This window comes from Pongo pygmaeus, chromosome 1 (assembly GCF_028885625.2).
Source record: "Pongo pygmaeus isolate AG05252 chromosome 1, NHGRI_mPonPyg2-v2.0_pri, whole genome shotgun sequence".
NCBI classification, from domain to species: Eukaryota; Metazoa; Chordata; class Mammalia; order Primates; family Hominidae; genus Pongo; species Pongo pygmaeus.
Genome location: NC_072373.2, coordinates 179,110,396 through 179,127,007, shown reverse-complemented (window position 1 = coordinate 179,127,007; position 16,612 = coordinate 179,110,396). Strand labels below are relative to the sequence as shown.

At 50.3% G+C, this 16,612-nt stretch overlaps 1 protein-coding gene and 1 long non-coding RNA gene across 7 annotated transcripts in view; one reads left to right on the top strand and one right to left on the bottom strand.

Annotated features, from left to right (window-relative positions):
- Nucleotides 1–16,612, bottom strand: part of TTC39A (tetratricopeptide repeat domain 39A) — a 57,742-nt gene that overhangs the window by 36,214 nt on the left and 4,916 nt on the right. The window contains exon 1 of one of the 6 annotated variants that reach the window (XM_054488418.2): nucleotides 6,903–7,043. The exons of 2 other annotated variants lie outside the window; for them this stretch is intronic. In XM_054488418.2, the coding sequence (XP_054344393.1) occupies nucleotides 6,903–6,943 (41 nt within the window). In that variant the 5' untranslated portion in view covers nucleotides 6,944–7,043. Of the gene's footprint in view, nucleotides 1–3,123; nucleotides 3,307–6,451; nucleotides 6,589–6,902; nucleotides 7,044–16,612 lie in introns of those variants that run through there. 3 more of the 6 variants (XM_054488369.1, XM_054488389.2, XM_054488379.2) reach the window with 3 other exon arrangements.
- Nucleotides 6,066–7,762, top strand: LOC129036814 (uncharacterized). The gene is made up of 3 exons (XR_008502656.1): nucleotides 6,066–6,222; nucleotides 6,547–6,630; nucleotides 7,338–7,762. It is a non-coding gene; the product is annotated as an uncharacterized LOC129036814 (long non-coding RNA).

The following is a 16,612-nucleotide window of genomic DNA, read 5'->3' as shown; positions in this document are numbered from 1 at the left end:
CTTGGGCTCTCTGTTAGACCCTGAGTAACTTCTTTCATTTCACCAGCTCTTTCATTAGGTGTGTCTGACCTGCTACTTATCCTACCTACTGAATTTTTCATTTCAATGATTATATTTTTCATTTTGTAAAATTCCACTTGGTTCTTTTTCAAATCTTAGTTATTTGGGGTAGTATTATGTTCCCTGCCTCAAGTCCATCTTCAATTCCTTTATACATTTTAAACATAATTATTTCTATTCTATATCTCATAATTCTAGCATTTTAGACTCTCAGGGAAACTAATTCTGCTCTTTCTTGTTTCTGGTGCCTGCTGCTCACAGTGGCTTATTTCCTTGTGTGTTTTGCAATTATATTACAAATTCATGTTTGACAGATCCAAAGGGACTGTGGGACAGGATACATTGCTCCAGGAAGGATTTTTCATTTACTTTGGCCAGGTTCCCAGGGGAACTACCACCCTGAGACCATTTAAGTTACTTTTTTAAGTTTATGGTTTCCAGGACCACAAAGGTAGTGGTGTGCCATCAAACCCAAAGTTTGTGTGATGGCAGACCGGTATTTATCATTTTTTAGGGAGTCTTTTGTTCCCACCAGAAATGCTGTCTCGCTTTGCTGGTGGGGGCAGACCTTTTTTCTAGCCAATCTTCCTATTCACTGAGGCTGTAGCTCTTGGAGGGTCCCAGATTTAAGTGTTGAGTCGGGGGATGCTAAGTTCCAACTCCTCAAACTGTAACTGTGTAGGCCCAAGACCTTCTTTCCCATCTGTTGAGTGGCCGTTGAAACTCCTGGCTTTAGACTTCTGAAATGTGTAAATAGCCTAAGGTTGCTGTGGCTTCATCTTGTTTGCCAGTCTGACTTCAGTTCTCTCTTCACTCTTGGCTGGAGGGGGTTTCTGTTACTTCTGTGGGAGTTCAGGAATGTACTTAATTATTTTAATTATTTATTTATTTATTTATTGAGGACAGGGTGTCGCTCTGTTGCCCGGGCTGGAGAGCAGTAGTGCCATCTCAGCTCACAGCAACCTCCTCCTCCCAGGTTCAAGCTATTCTCCTGCCTCAGCCTCCCAAGCAGCTGGGATGACAGGTGCCCACCACCATGACCGACTACTTTTTGTATTTTCAGTAGAGATGAGGTTTCACCATGTTGGCTAGGCAGATATCAAACTCCTCAGGTGTTTGACCTCAGGTGATCCACCTGCCTCGGCCTCCCAAAGTGCTGGGATCACAGGCATGAGCCACTGCACCTGGCCAGGAATGTACTTTAAAGGATGTTTGTTGTAACTCATCCCCACCTCTAGGTAGTTTCTTTGAGAGAGAATGTTGGAAGCATTATTTCCCCTAACCTGTCTCTCCCATAATTGCCAAAGATACATCTTTAAAACCCACATCTGGCTGGGCACGGTGGCTCATGCCTGTAATCCCAGCACTTTTGGAGGCCGAGGCAGGCGGATCACCTGAGATCAGGAGTTCAAGACCAGCCTGACCAACGTGGAGAAACCCCGTCTCTACTAAAAATACAATATTAGCCAGGCATGGTGGCATATGCCTGTAATCCCAACTACTATGGAGGATGAGGCAAGAGAATCACTTGAACGTGGGAGGCGGAGGTTGTGGTGAGCAGAGATCGCACCATTGCACTCCAGCCTGGGCAACAAGAGCAAAATTCCATCTCAAAAAAAAAAAAAAAACCACAAATGTCACTTCTGGACTTAAAATCTTTCCCTGGCTTCCCATTGCTCTTAGGGTAAAGGCCAAGTTCCTTTCCATGGCCTAAAAGGCCCCACCTGATGTGGCCCCTGCCCCTCTCTTCAGAGGCTGGGATGGTGTCTGTCTCTGTGCCCAGGGCATAGCCTAGTGACTGGTGTTCAATCCATTCATCTCTGTTGGATGAATCAATGTGGCGGCAGTGAGCATCTACTGCCTGGGTGTTTAACTGGCATTCTTTCTAACTGCTCTCAAAATGCCCTGTGAAATGGGATTATTACCCCCACACACACCTATTGCAGATGGGGAAACTGAGGCACAGAGGATGGGTAACTTGGCTAAGGTCACACATCCAAGCATGCATTCTAACCCAAGTTTCTGCCTAAGCCAGTACCCATCAGCTCAGCCCCAGGGAGTCAAACCCATTGTTGTGGTTTATGCCAACCTCTAAACAATTTCTGAGCCAAGAGCCTGCCTCCCATTTCTGCACACACTCCTCACCACCTCCATCCCCCACCGAGGAAAAGGTCCTGTCTACTTGGTCTACCTGGAGAGAAAGATCCAGGCCAGATGGACAGTCAGTGCAGAGGGGCACAGTCCTTCCCTCGGCAGCCCCGGCACCTCTTCTGCTTAACTGGGATGAGGCTGTCTGCGGTAACCTCCCCCAGACTGGGGGTGAGCTGAGCCCTGGGCTGATTTCCTCCCTCCTTCCCTCCCACAAGAACCCACGAATCTCGCGCTCTAGGCTACGCGTGGGACTGGGCTCTGGGGACACAGAGTGGACACAGACCTAGGCCTGCCTCTTCAGGAGCTCACAGCCTACAGGTGACAGATGCAGACAGGGCAGCGACTGCTGCAGTGCTCAGGGCTGTGATAATGGGAATCACTGGGGGCCAAAGGGGCCCAGAAGACACCTCTAACTCAGCCTGGGGCACTGAGGAGGCTGAGCGGAAGGGGGATGGCATCAAGGAAAATGCCATCAAACTGAGAACAAGATGGAGAAAGAAGTCTAAGAAGGGGAAACAGCACACACACAGGGCTGGAGGCATGACACCACAGTTAGGAGGTACAAGCGTTCTGGAAGGGCTTGGAAGACAGAGGCTCTGGAAGGCCGGCTAAATGGAGGGGTGAGGCTGCGGTGGCTAGAGAGCTCAGGAAGGCTGGAGACATCCGCCCCATTTGACTTAATAATAGCATTAACAACCACCCATCACCACAAAGAGATTACCACTTCAAGTTATCTAAATTAATGACTGCATTATTTCACTCAGTCCTGCCAGCAGGCACCCTTATCTGTCTTTGATAGATACGGCAGGGACAGGCAGTGAAGACAGGAACGCAGTCAGGCTCCTCTCAGGAGCCTGGGAGAAGACAAAAATGCATTCTGTGGAAGCAACAGCGCCAAACCTTTCCCCTCACCTGGCTGAGACTGAGGCCCCATTTCTCCACAGGCTGCCCCTGCGTCTCCAAGACCTTTCTTTTCCCAGGACACCTTGCCTGGCCCAGGTGACATCTATTCCTGCGGTGATGGTGGCCTCTCCACTGTGTGTTGGGGAACCGAGGAGAGGGACGTGGAGAAGAGGTGCTGAGCTGGATGGAGCAGAGCTGGTGACCAATGCCAGGAGCTCTGGCACAGTGGCGGCGGCTCTCTCATTCAGATCCCACCCACACTTGAGGCCCAAACGAGAAGGGAGCTAGAGGGTGGGAGGGTGTGTCAGATAGCCCGGAGCCACCCCGACTCTCCCCTTCCCTCCCACTTCTCTACTATAGTTGGCTTGGACTGCTACTTCTGTGCCTCATGGGCAGATCCGGGTAGAGCTGGGAGACCCGCAGTTCCCACTAAGAACAGAAAATCCTCCTACCTCCATCCCAGTCAGGATGAGGTGGGTGTGGGGTGGGTGAGGCGGTGGAGTGGTCGCTCAGGAAGCCGACTGCAGTCAGAGCTGGATTTTAATCCCTGCTCCACCAGTGAGGGGAGCTTTGGCTCAATGAGTAAAATAATCTGCCCATGGGGATCTGTTGCTTCCGAAGTGATCTTTCTAAATAGCAAAAATGATTGTGACTCTCCTTCCAAAGAGTCCCCCTTAGCTGCACATAAATGTGTCACAGAGTGATGTAGCATGACCTAATGCAGTGTGGCCTGCAAGAGTTCTGAAAGCAGACAACCCTAGACTCAGGCTGCAGCTATTACTTCCTGGATAACCTTGGGAATGTTCCATATCCTCTATGAGCCTCCGTTTCCTCCTCAAGGAGATGGGAATGATAGTACTTACCTCCCACGGTTTTTGTGAAGAATGACTAAGACTATGGAAAGCACAAGAGTATTCAGAAAATGTGAGTAATTATTATTTTTTCTAAAATTATGTATCGCCATTTTTTTTTTTTTTTTTGAGAGAGAGGCTCGCTCTGTCGCCCAGGCTGGAGTGCAATGGCACTACCTGGGTTCACTGCAACCTCCGCCTCCCGGGTTCAAGAGATTCTTCTGCCTCAGCCTCCCAAGTAGCTGGGATTACAGGTGTGCACCACCATGCCCAGCTAATTTTTGTATTTTTAGTAGAGACAGGGTTTCACCATGTTGGCCAGGCTGATCTCAAACTCGTGATCTCAAGTCATCCACCTGCCTGGGCCTCCCAAAGTGCTGGGATTATAGGCGTGAGCCACTGCACACGGCCTTACCATCATTTCTTGATCAAGTAGCACTGACTTTATAATGAAACTAAATAACTTTAAAAGATTGAGTGGGCCAGGCGCGGTAGCTCACGCCTGTAATCCCAGCACTTCAGGAGGCCAAGGAAGGAGGATCGCTTGAACCCAGTAGTTTGAGACCAGCCTGGGCAACAAAGTGAGATCCTGTCTCTATTTTTTATTTTATTTTATTTTTATTTTTTAATTTTTTAATTTTTTTTATATCGAGTGCACATATCCAACAACCCAGCAATTCCACTACTAGGGGGTACTCTCGTGAAAGACATGTGCAAACACCATCATACAAGAATATTCACTGTCTGAATAGCAAGACACTGGGAACACCTCGACATCCATCAAGAAGGATAAATAAACAAATGGAGCTGTCTATATAGGGTGGTATATCACACATCAGGGCAAGTGGGACAAGAGCTGCAGGATCCAGGCAAAATCTGAGACCTGAAGTTGAGCGTGAAAACGCGAGCTGCAGCATGACACATGCTATAGGACTCCATTCACAGAAAACTTTGAAGTAAGAACAAACTACATATTTTTAAGACTTGCACACACTGAGCAAAAGAATAAAAACAGGGAAATGATAAGATCTAAATTCAGGATGGCAATTAATTCTGGAGAGGGAAGGAGGGAAGAGGTTTCCACAAGACTTTCAAGGGTCTCTACTATGGTTTATTTCTTAAAAAGAATATAAAATAAATGGGGCACAATGTTAATATCTGACAGAGTTGGGCGGCAAGGGTTTGTGAGTTCATTTTACTATTTGCTATATTTTTCTGAAGGCTTAAAATATTTCATAATTTTTAAAGAGGTAGAGATTTAAGGCTTGATTTGTTCACCAATGACCATCTGGGCCCAGAGCAGGTCTCGCTGAGTGTCTGTTGAGTGAGTGTCTCTGTAGTGAAGGTAAGAATGGTCCTGCTGCGTGCGGCCCTCCTCTGCTCAGACCCCACCAGGATGACCCTAACCAGGGGTGGGGACAGATGGACAGGTGGCTTCAAAGAAGAGTGGGCAGGCATGCAGAGAGGCAGGTACGGTTCTGCATAAGGAAGACCCACCAGCATGAGAAGAGCAAGCTTGCTGTCCTGAGGCCTGCAGCAGTGCCAGAGGAGCCCGGGGTTGTAGAGGGCACTTAGGCAGGGAAGTGAGCATATAAGGAAGTGGGATGAATGTGGTTTTCAGCCAGGGAGTCTAGACTTCTTTGATAGATACCTTGCTCCACGCCCGCCTTCTCTCCTGGAAACCACTTTTCTGGACCCAGCAGGGTGGTGGTGCTCAGTCAGGGCTGCGCAGAAGGAACCTACCCAACCTCCAGCTTTACAAAGACTTGAGCCCAGAACAGGAAATGAGCAGCCAGCCCCACTTCTCTGTGTTTTCCAAAGGAGGGACCGGAAGTCTAGGAAGGGTAAAGGACTTGGCCAAAGTCACACAACAAAAATGATCAAACTGAAACTCACCAGGCAACCGTCTCCCAGGCCAGGGTGCACCCCAGCAACCCAGCTTCCAAGCCCTGATAGAGCCACACACACGCAAGCCCTGTGGAGACTTCCAGCTGCCAGCTGGCACCAGCCTCGTCACCTCCCTGTTCATGTGTCAAGCCTCGGGCCCTTAGCAAATATTGTCACTGGTGGTGAGGCTCCAGGCAGGGTAAGCCCTCCTCCCAGCTCACCTGGGCCGGCTCTCTGCCCAGCAACCTCCCAGCAGTCAGGGCTCCTAGCAGCTGCCCCCTGCCCTGCCCACTGGGGCCCAGGAAAAGCAGAGAGTTGCTGAAGGTCTCCCGGCAGTAGCGGCTGTCACTGCTACGGGGGGGTGATCTAGGTAGGGGTCCTATAGGGGTTTCTCAGTGGGATGTGGGTAGGGTTGGGCAGGAGAGCCACGTTGAAGGTGACAACACCCACTTTTTACTACCCAGGTTCCTGCTGCACCCAATGGGCCCGGCTGGCCCATACCTTAGCCGTTTAAGTTCCCCTAATGTCCCTGAAGATGATGGGGTGGGGGGATCTGACAACAGACAGAACTGAGTTCAAATCCCACCCCCAACTCTTACCTCCTGGGTGACCGATGACAAGTCACTTAAGTGCTGTGTCTCACTCAGTTTCCTCATCTGTTACGGGGATGAAAGTAACAGGGCCCACCCCACAGGAGTGAACGCCACGAGGCAGGTGGGGAAGGCTGCTCTGAACGTGTCTGTGACTATAGCTCCGTGAGAAAGTTGGCACCCCGAAGGTGAGTGACCGACCCGGGGTCCCCGCGCCTCCGCCTCCTCGCAGCTCCCTGCCCCCACTCCTGGCAGCGGCGGCAGCTCTCAGGGGCCGGGCGGGGTGGGGGCTGGAAGCCGCAGTGCGGCCCCAGGCCGGTGCGCGAGGGAGGCCTGGCGCGGCGCCCGCCACCTGCCCGAGCCCCAACCCGCGCCACCTGCCCGGGCCCCAACCCGCGCCACCTGCCCGGGCCCCAACCCGCGCCGCCTGCGCCCCCGGGCCTCCCAGCCGCGCACTTACCCCGCGGGCAGGGCTCCTGGGGCGCCGCCAGCCGAGGTCATCGCCGAGGGGCGCGGGCGGCGCTGCCCCAGCCGGACGCCAATCGCGGCCCAGGTGCTGCCGCCGGAACCCCGAGCCGGGCGCTGTGCGGTCGCGGATGCGGCAGCCGGGGAGGGGCGCGCCGAGGGCGGGGAAGGCGGCGGGGCCGGGCCGAGCCTCGGTCTCCCCACCCGAACCGTAGGGCCATGGCCGCCCGCGGCGACCCGCGCTCCCGCACCACCGGGGGGTCTGGGCGGCCCCCACCCCCGCTCCGACAGGTGAGAGCCCGGCGCCCTCTGCGCAGACACCGCCCGGGCCGGGAGCTCGCTTCCTCCTCACACGTCCCCACCTATTTGGCGCTAGAAGTTCTTCTCCGGGACCTGAGGTCCACTTTACTGTCACTTCTCCTCCCCACAGCTTCCGCCCCGAAGCGGCCCCCACCTGAGCCGTCACCATCCTCCCGCATTAATGGGGGCATTCGTGCAAAGACAGCCCCCAGAGTCAGGCTTGGATTTTAATCCCACCATCTCGCCCACTGAGTGACTGCAGGAGACCGGAAGGCGGGAAAAACGCGATTTAGCACTCACTGCTAGCTGGCAGTTCACACTGCCTTCTCAAATGATCCCCATAATTGCTATTTTACAGATGGGGAAACTGAGGCAAGGGGTTCATTTGATTCACTCATGGTCACTCACCTAATAAGTGGCAAGCTAGGACTGGAATCCATCCCTCCTGAATCCAAAGCCAACATTCTGGCCCCTTTCCTCCTTGGCGCCCTCTCGCCTGCATTCCCAGTGCCTGTGTGGGGGTCACCCACAACACTCCCCAAATGCCCACTGTGCGCCGAGCCCTGAGGCGGTGTCTCCACCTGACCTGATCTTCTGGCAGAGAGAGCCACTGGCCCATGAAGAGTTAACCAGCCACCACCTCCTGGCCCCAGATGCTGCTCTTAACCATGACTCATCAGAGCATGTGGCTGCCATTAGAGCTGTCCCTTCACAAAGGAAGGGACAGAAGTAAGGAAGGACTGTAGCTCTCCTGGAGCAACTATGACCTCCAGGACGTCAGAAGAGGAAGCAGAAGGGGACAGCCTGCAGAAGCAACCACGGTGGGAACAGGACTTGTACCAGATCCCAGGGGAGCCAGGCAGTTTGGGCTTGGTGGTAGCTGCTTAAAATCTAAGCAGGCTGCCTGGAAAGGCAGTGAAGTCCCATCCTGCCCATTTGTGAGCAGGGGCCAGATGCTCACTTGCAAGAATCATCCCATCTCTGGGAGTCTCATATACAGGCATGAAAAAGATAATTAACTACTAGAAGCAAGCTATGATGACATCCACCAGCAACTATAAAGAATCCAGACAAGGGGAGAGCCTGGGGAGCTTCCTGGAAGAGGTGGTGACAGAACTGAGCCTTGAAGTTTAGATTATTTAAACAAACTGAAGTCGTGGAGAGGGTGTACCAGATTGGGGAGCAGCATGGATGAAGGCATGGAGGTGGGAAAGGGTGAGGCTGATGAGACCACAAGCAGTACGTGTAAAGAGGATGATAAGGCTGGGGCCCCTATCACATGCCATGCACTTTCAAATCTCTAGGCATTTAAACATGCTGTTCCCTCTGTGTGGAACACACCTTCCTCCCTTATCACTTGTTAGTCATTCATGTAACCAGGGGTGGATCCAGAAGCTTAGAATGGGGAGGCCACTGTTCAAAAAAATACAAATTTACCAATACAGGTTGAGCATTCCTAATTTGAAAATCTGAAATCCAGAATGCTCCAAAATTTGAAGCTTTTTTTATTTTCTTTTTTTTTTTTGAGACAAAGTCTCATTCTGTTACCCAGGCTGGAGTGCAGTGGCACAATCTCGTGATCTTGGCTCACCACAACCTCCGTCTCCCGGGTTCAAGTGATTCTCATGCCACAGCCTCCTGTGTAGCTGAGATTACAGGGATGTGCCACCATGCCCAGCTGATTTTTGTATTTTTAGTAGAGACAGGGTTTTGCCATGTTGGCCAGGCTGGTCTCAAACTCTGGACCTCAAGTGATCCACCTACCTTGGCCTTCCACAGTGGGATTACAGGCATAAGCTACCGCACCCGGCCTGAAACTTGAAACTTTTTGAGCACTGTAGTTGGAGACTGCAGGCCTGCCATGTTTGCTGTGCTGTTGTTACAGGGGACACAAGCATTCTACTGATGCTCACGTGCTGCTGAGTTACCCTGAACACTTTATTTTTTCACTGCATTAATGGTATGTTATATTTTTACTGTTAAGTACTTATGTGTGAATAAGGGTAAAAAAAAATGCTTATTGGGAGCACATAAATTCAGAGTCAAAAATGGTGATGATGCCAAATAATCACAGATTGTCCACATGGGTGGCTGAGAGAGAGACACTTCTTTCTGATGGTTCAGTGTACACAAACTTTGTTTCATGCACAAAATTATTAAAAATATTGTATAAAATTACCTTTAGGCAGCCGGGCATGGTGGCTCATGCCTGTAATCCCAGCACTTTGGGAGGCCAAGACAGGCAGATCACCTGAGGTCAGGAGTTCGAGACCAGCCTGACCAACATGGAGAAACCTCATCTCTACTAAAAATACAAAATTAGATAGGCATGGTGGCACATGCCTGTAATCTCAGCTACTTGGGAGGCTGAGGCAGGAGAATCACTTGAACCCGGAAGGCGAAGGTTGCAGTGAGCTGAGATCACATCATTGCACTCCAGCCTGGGCTAACAAGAGCAAAACTCCGTTGCCCCCGCCAAAAAAAAAAAAAAAAAATGACCATTAGGGTATGTGTGTAAGGTGTATATGAAACACAAATGAATTTCATGTTTAGGCTTGGATCCCATCCCCAAGATAATTCATTATGCATATGCAAATATTCCAAAATCCATAAAAATCCAAAAATTGAAACACTTCTGGTCCAGAGCATTTTGGACCAGGAATAGTCAGCCTGTATAAAATTGCCAGGGTTCTCCCAGAGCCTTGGAAGGGGCCAGGTAAATGAGGAATCCTGAAGCTATAAGCTGTATTAGCTCCAGGGTAAACCTTTACTGTATTTGACTAACATTTGTTGACATTTTGCCATATGCCAAAACTCCTCCTAACCCTGCAGGTTTCAGTTCAGATGTCACCTCTTCCAGGAAGCCCTGCCTCCATAGATGGGTCAGGGGCTTCCTTTGCACCCACTGCCCTAACCCACTCTGACCTACCTTAATCACCCTGGGCTGTCACTGTCTGTGTGTGGTATGTGTGTTTGGGGTGGTGGGGAGCAGAGAGTGAGGTTTGTATGTGACTGCCTGCTTCTGGAGGCTAGGGCCTGGTCTAATTCATCTCTGTGTCTCAGGGCCTGACATCAGGTACCTGACTAGTCACCAGACACTAATGCGGGGCCTAGCACTTTACAATTTCCCTCTGAGGTTATTATTATAACAATGGCTGACACACTTCACAGGCTTTTTACATGCTACACATGATGTTTAGTGTATAACATGGATTATCTTATTTAATTTTCACTTTATCACCTCTCTGAGCCTCAGTTTCCTCATCAGTAAAATGGAAATAATATTGCCGACTTCCAAGGTTGCTCTGAGTATTAAGAATTCATATATAAGCTGAGCATGGTGGCTCACACCTGTAATCCCAGCACTTTAGGAGGCCAAAGCGGGTGGATTGCATGAGCCCAGGAGTTTGAGACCAGCCTGGGCAACATGGTGAGACCCTGTCTCTACAAAAAAAAAAAAAAAAAAAAAAAAAAAAAAAAAAGGCCAGGCCAGGTATGGTGGCTCATGCCTGTAATCCCAGCACTTTGGGAGGCTGAGGTGGGCGGATCACCTGAGGTCAGGAGTTCGAGACCAGCCTGACCAACATAGAGAAACCCTGTCTCCATTAAAAATACAAAATTAGCCAGGTGTGGTGGTGCATGCCTGTAATCCCAGCTACGTGGGAGGCTAAGGCAGAAGCATCGCTTGAACCCGGGAGGCGGAGGTTGCGGTGAACCAAGATCGCACTATTGCACTCCAGCCTGGGCAACAAGAGCGAAACTCCATCTTAAAAAAAAAAAAAGCCCGGCATGGGGTACGTAGTCCCAGCTACTCCAGAGTCTGAGGCAGGAGGATCAATTGAGCCCAGGAGGTTGAGGCTGCAGTGGGCCATGATGGTGCCACCACACTCCAGCCTGGGTAACAGAGCAAGACCCTGTCTCAAAAAAAAAGAAAGAAAATAGCAGAGTGCTATATAAATGACCTGGTGATGGTTGCGGTGGACCACTAGACACTACTTTCCTCTCCATTTCACAGATGAAAAATGAGCTCAGTAAGGGAAGCAGAAGAGCTGCCTTTAGAGCTGGAACTCTCCCCACACCATCACAGTGACAGTGATGCTGGAGCCACTCACCTGGTGAGTCAGCACATCAGAGTGGCCTACCCCTCAGGAGGGCCCCACCCAGGCCGTTCCCGGCCCCCAGGAGCTCTGGCCCAGCCCCAGTGCAGGGGAGTCTGTGAGTCACCATCATCATTTCTGCCTCCCCAACTCAGGTAACCTTATTGGATCACCTATGTGTTCCCACCTTGAGGTGACAACTGAGCCCTGGCGATGGGAGAGCATCCTGAGTCCTGGGTGCCTTCCTCCTGTCAGGAGACCTGTTTCCTGGTACGTTGCACCTGGGAGATGCCAGGCCTGCTCTCCTCCCTCGTTTCCTCCCCAACGTGCAAGAACAAATCACCAGCGTCACCACACCTCTCAATGGCCCTGAGAACTTCACGGACTGATTTCATCTGTGCCATTGTCAACTTAAGAAGGCCCTTAATATGGCCGGGCGCGGTGGCTGATGCCTGTAATCCCAGCACTTTGGGAGGCTGAGGCGGGCAGATCACTTGAGGTCAAGAGTTCAAGAACAGCCTGGCCAACATGGTGAAACCCCACCTCTACTAAAAATACAAAAAAAAAAAAAAAAAAGCTGGGGGTTATGGTGGACACCTGTAATCCTAGCTACTCAGGAGGCTGAGGCAGGAGAATCGCTTGAACCTGGGAGGTGGAGCTTGCAGTGAGCCGAGATCACACCATTGCACTCCAGCCTGGACGACAGAGAGAAACTCTTGTCTCAAAAAAAAAAAAAAGCCCTTAATAAATACCTATTAAGTGAGCCCTCAGAATGCCCTAGAAAGTTTGTAATAGCATTACCTCCCATCCTACAGATGAGAAAATAGAGGCTTGGACCAACATCTAGCCGTAGCTTGAACCCAGGTCTTGATTCCTTATTCTCTAGGGAAAGGGGGAAGAAGAGAAGAAAGGAGGGGTGTTTTAAGTGGGAGAGGTCATAGAAATGGGGGATGCAAGCGGTGACACATGATGCCATTGTTGTAGAAAGAGCTTAAGCTGTGAAGTCAGTTCTGCCTCTACCTCTCAGAACCTCAGTTTTCCCATCTGTAAACCTGGGATAATAATCCCAGACTCTCAGGGATGCTGTGCGGATTACTGAGCATAATTTGGGTGACTCCTTCCCCCTTCTCAGCACCCCTCCCAGCCCCTTCCCCCAGGCCTTTCCCTGGCATGAAGCGCCCCCTCCCCAACACCTGCAGTCTCTGCCAGCCCAGATCCCCGCTCTTCAGAGTCTAGAACCCTTCCTCTCTCGCTGAAGTGGTGACTATAAAGCAGGTTTTCTTAAAGCGAGTGAGCCCCACCCTAGCAGGTTACAGGCTTGGGCTCATTAATAATTCACAAGTGAACAGGCCCATCAACAAAGGGCCTTTGGAGGGCTGTGACAGTGACAGATCTTAAATATTTTCTGGCAAGGGCCCCTAAGGAAGGATCTGTTCCTGCTCCTTGGGCAGGCATGGAATCTGCCCCACACTAGCTCTGTGACCTTTGGCAAGTCACTGCCCCACTGTGGGGCAGTTTCCTCTTTCCACCAGATATAAAGGGAGAGAAATTTGGGCCAAGAACTCATGGGCCCTCCCTGCTCTGAGGGTCTCTGTTCTAGGATCTGGGCTCTTCTACCCAAGTCTGGTCTCTAGGAGCTGCTGAGGGTAGGTCTAAAGAAGGAGCCTGGGTTAGCACAAGGGACCAAGAACAGCTCTAACTGAAAAAAGGGGTCAGAGCTCTAATGAGGGGTTTCCAGCATTGATGGCATCCTTTCAGGGGTCAGAACTTGAGATGCAAAGCCAGGAAGATCTGGATGGACTCCTGGCCCCACTATGTCCTAGCTGGGCAGTCCCAAGCAATTCATCCGATTAGAGAATAGTTCAGAGAGCAGGTTTGAAAGCCAGGGCTTGCACCTGACACCCTGGGCCAGCAACTTCATTTCTGAAATGGGGATGATGATGGCACCAACCTCATTAGGTTGTTGCAAGGATTAAATGAGCTACATATCTTCAGGGCAGATGAGCTACCTGACACACTGCTGGTGGCAATAGAAACTGGCTCCATCTGCCTGTAATCCCAGCACTTTGAGAGGCCAAGGCGGGAGGGTTGCTTGAGGCCAGAAGTTGGAGACCAGCTTTGGCAACATAGTGAAACCCCCGTCTCTACAAAAAATAAAAACTTAGCTGGGCATGGTGGCACACAACCGTAGTCTGCTACTGTCTATTATCCACACAGCACCAGGCCCGTTTGACACTTAGGCCAGATCACAACTCTGCTCAAAGCCCTGCAAAGGCTCCCCATGTTCCTCAGTGCAAAAACTAGTCTGTCTATGTCTCATGAGGCCCTGCACAACCTGTATGCTCCCATCATCTCCCGACATCATTTCCCTTTATTCCCTCTCTTATTTCAGCCACACCAGCCTCCTTGCTCACCTCCAAATATGCCAGGCACATTCCCACCTCAGGCCCTTTGGACTTGCTATTCCCTCTGCCTGGAATGCTTTTCTCACACGATTCACTACTTCACCTTCTTCAGGTCTCAGCTCAAATATCACCTTCTCCGTGAGGCCTTCCCTGACCATTCTGTTTAATTTTTTTTTTTTTTTTTTTTTTGAGATGGAGTCTCAGTCTGTCGCCCGGGCTGGAATGAGTGGCACAGTCTCGGCTCACTGCAGCCTCCGCCTCCTGGGTTCAAGTGATTCTCCTGCCTCAGCCTCCCAAGTAGCTGAGACTACAGGTGCCCGCCACCACGCCCAGCTAATTTTTGTATTTTTAGTAGAGACTGGATTTCACCATGTTGGCCAGGCTGGTCTTGAACTCCTGACCTCAGATGATCTGCCCGCCTCAGCCTCCCAAAGCGCTGAGATTACAGGCGTGAGCCACCGTGCCCAGCCCCTTTCTATTTAAAATTGAACCCCTGCCCCCATCCTCCCAGTTCTTCTGCCCTGCATTATTTTTCCATAGTGCTTGTTGTCATGTGACATCTTTTTATTTTGCTTATTCATTTATTCTCCCTCTCCCCATTAAACTAAGTTCCACAGGTAGGGCTTTTGTTTGTTTTGAGTGGGGTGTCACTATATCACCCAGGCTGGTCTTGAACTCCTGGGCTCAAGTGATCCTCCTGAGTAGCTGAGACTCTAGGGACATGTGGCTGTGCCCAGCTTCAGGAATTTGCTTTTGCATTACTGTTTTGTTCTCTAATGTGCCTAGAACAGTGCCTGGCTCAATAAAAAGGCTTGCTGCCTAAACGAATTTGCTTGAATATGGAAAAATATGAAAAAAGCAGAACACAAAATTATCCACCTAATATTAAAAAGAAAACCCTGACATCTATGCATTTTAGGAAGCATGAAGAGGTACTGAAGCCATTTCTGGGGGAGGCAGTACAATATACTGCTGGGAATAGGATATTTGACTCGGAATTTTGGCTTCTTCACTATAATCCAGGGCAACACTCTTCACCTCTTTGCACCTAAGTTTCCTCCTCTATTAAAGTGGAGAAAGCAAGGCTTCCCTGGTCAGAGTTGTGTGGATTACAGATGATGCTGCATGTCACATGCTGGCTGTTGGGGCACAGTCAAAGGCAGGTATCTTGCATTACAGATCACAGAGAAAGGGAAAGAGAACATTCTAGAGGCAGCAGGCAAGTTCAGAAGGTGTCCAGGGAGAGGAGCTGGGGCTTGGAGGGAGCAGTGGCAAGCAAAGGAGGAGAGAAGGGGAGAAGGGTGACTACCCGAGTGCAGGGCTGTCGAGTGGAGATTTATCTTTCTTTTTTTTTTTTTTGAGACAGAGTCTTACTCTGTTGTCCAGGCTGAGTGTAGTGGTACGATCTTGGCTCACTGCAACCTCCACCTCCCAGTTTCAAGTGATTCTCCCACCTCAGCCTCCCAAGTAGCTGGGATTACAGGCACGCACCACCAAGCCCGGCTAATTTTTGTATTTTTAGTAGAGGCAAGGTTTCACCGTGTTGTCCGGGCTGGTCTTGAACTCCCGACCTCAAGTGATCCACCCGCCTTGGCCTCCCAAACTGCTGGGATTACAGGTGTGAGCCACCGCACCCAGCCTGATTTATCCTCCTTTGAGTGGCCTGTCCTGTGCTCAGGGTCAGCCCTTTGGTACACCTTTCAATCACCCAGATGTAAAGCAATTGCCCACATACTCATTTAGCAGTTTCTTTCAACCTGAGATTTAGCTACTGTATGTATCTGAGGAAGGATGTTTCTTAGCTTGAAATGAATTGAGCAGCTGCAGTGCTTCTTCTTGCAGGGTGTGGGGGGCTAGTCAGAGCAGACCCTGTAAGAGGGAAGCTAAGGAGTAACACCTGAGGCTGCAGGAGGCAAAACAAATTTCACTCCCATGGGAAGAAAAGGAGCCAAAAGGAATGGAGTGTCTTAGCCCAGTTCCACGTGGATGGGGTCTCTGATGTCCCGCCTAGTCCTAATATAATTGTCCTTCTGGCAGGGGGGTCATGGGGCAAAGGACCAGCCATTTATAGGGCAGGGGAAGGCTTTTACTTGAAAGTGGTAGATTTCCGCACTGCTGATCACCTGGGAAAGACTGATCTATTATTTTATAGCTGATCTTAGCATAAGAAAGGAAGCCTTGGGAATCTTGGCCTAAGAGAAAAATTCCTCTTTTTTCCTGGGAAAGAAGATGTTGGAAGACACATTGGGCCCTCCCAGAAGTGGATGTTCTACAGGAAGGCTCCTTCCAGGATGGCTGAGGGGAGAGGGCCATAAAATCATAAAATCTGTCCCTCACTCCCTTCTTCCTAAGGTGTTTTTAAAAGTTATAGCCTGGCCAGGCATGGTGGCTCATGCCTATAATCCCAGCACTTTGGGAGGCTGAGGTGGGAGGATCACTTGAGGCCAGGAGTTCAAGACCAGACTGGGCAACATGGTGAAACCTCATCTCTACCAAAATAAATTAATAAATAAATAGATAAGTTATATCCTGGCCTCAGTAGAGCTGCTGGGGAATTAAGGGAAGGGTCTGTCCCACCCATGGCATGGGGTGATTGCTATAGAGTGACAGTTTGCATCCCCCAACATTCATATGTGGAAATCCTTATGTCTAAGGTGATGGTATTAGGAGGTGGGCCCTTTGGGAGGTGATTAGGCCATGGGTGTAGAACGGGATTGGTGCCCTTATAAAAGAAGTTCAAGAGAGACTCCTCATCCCTTCCTCCATGTGAAGACACAGCAAGAAGACACCATCTATAAGCCAGAAAGCAGGCCCTCATCAGATACTGAATCTGCCTTGATCTTGGACTTCCCATCCTCCCGAACTGTGAGAAATACATTTCTGTTGTTTATAAGCTACCCAGT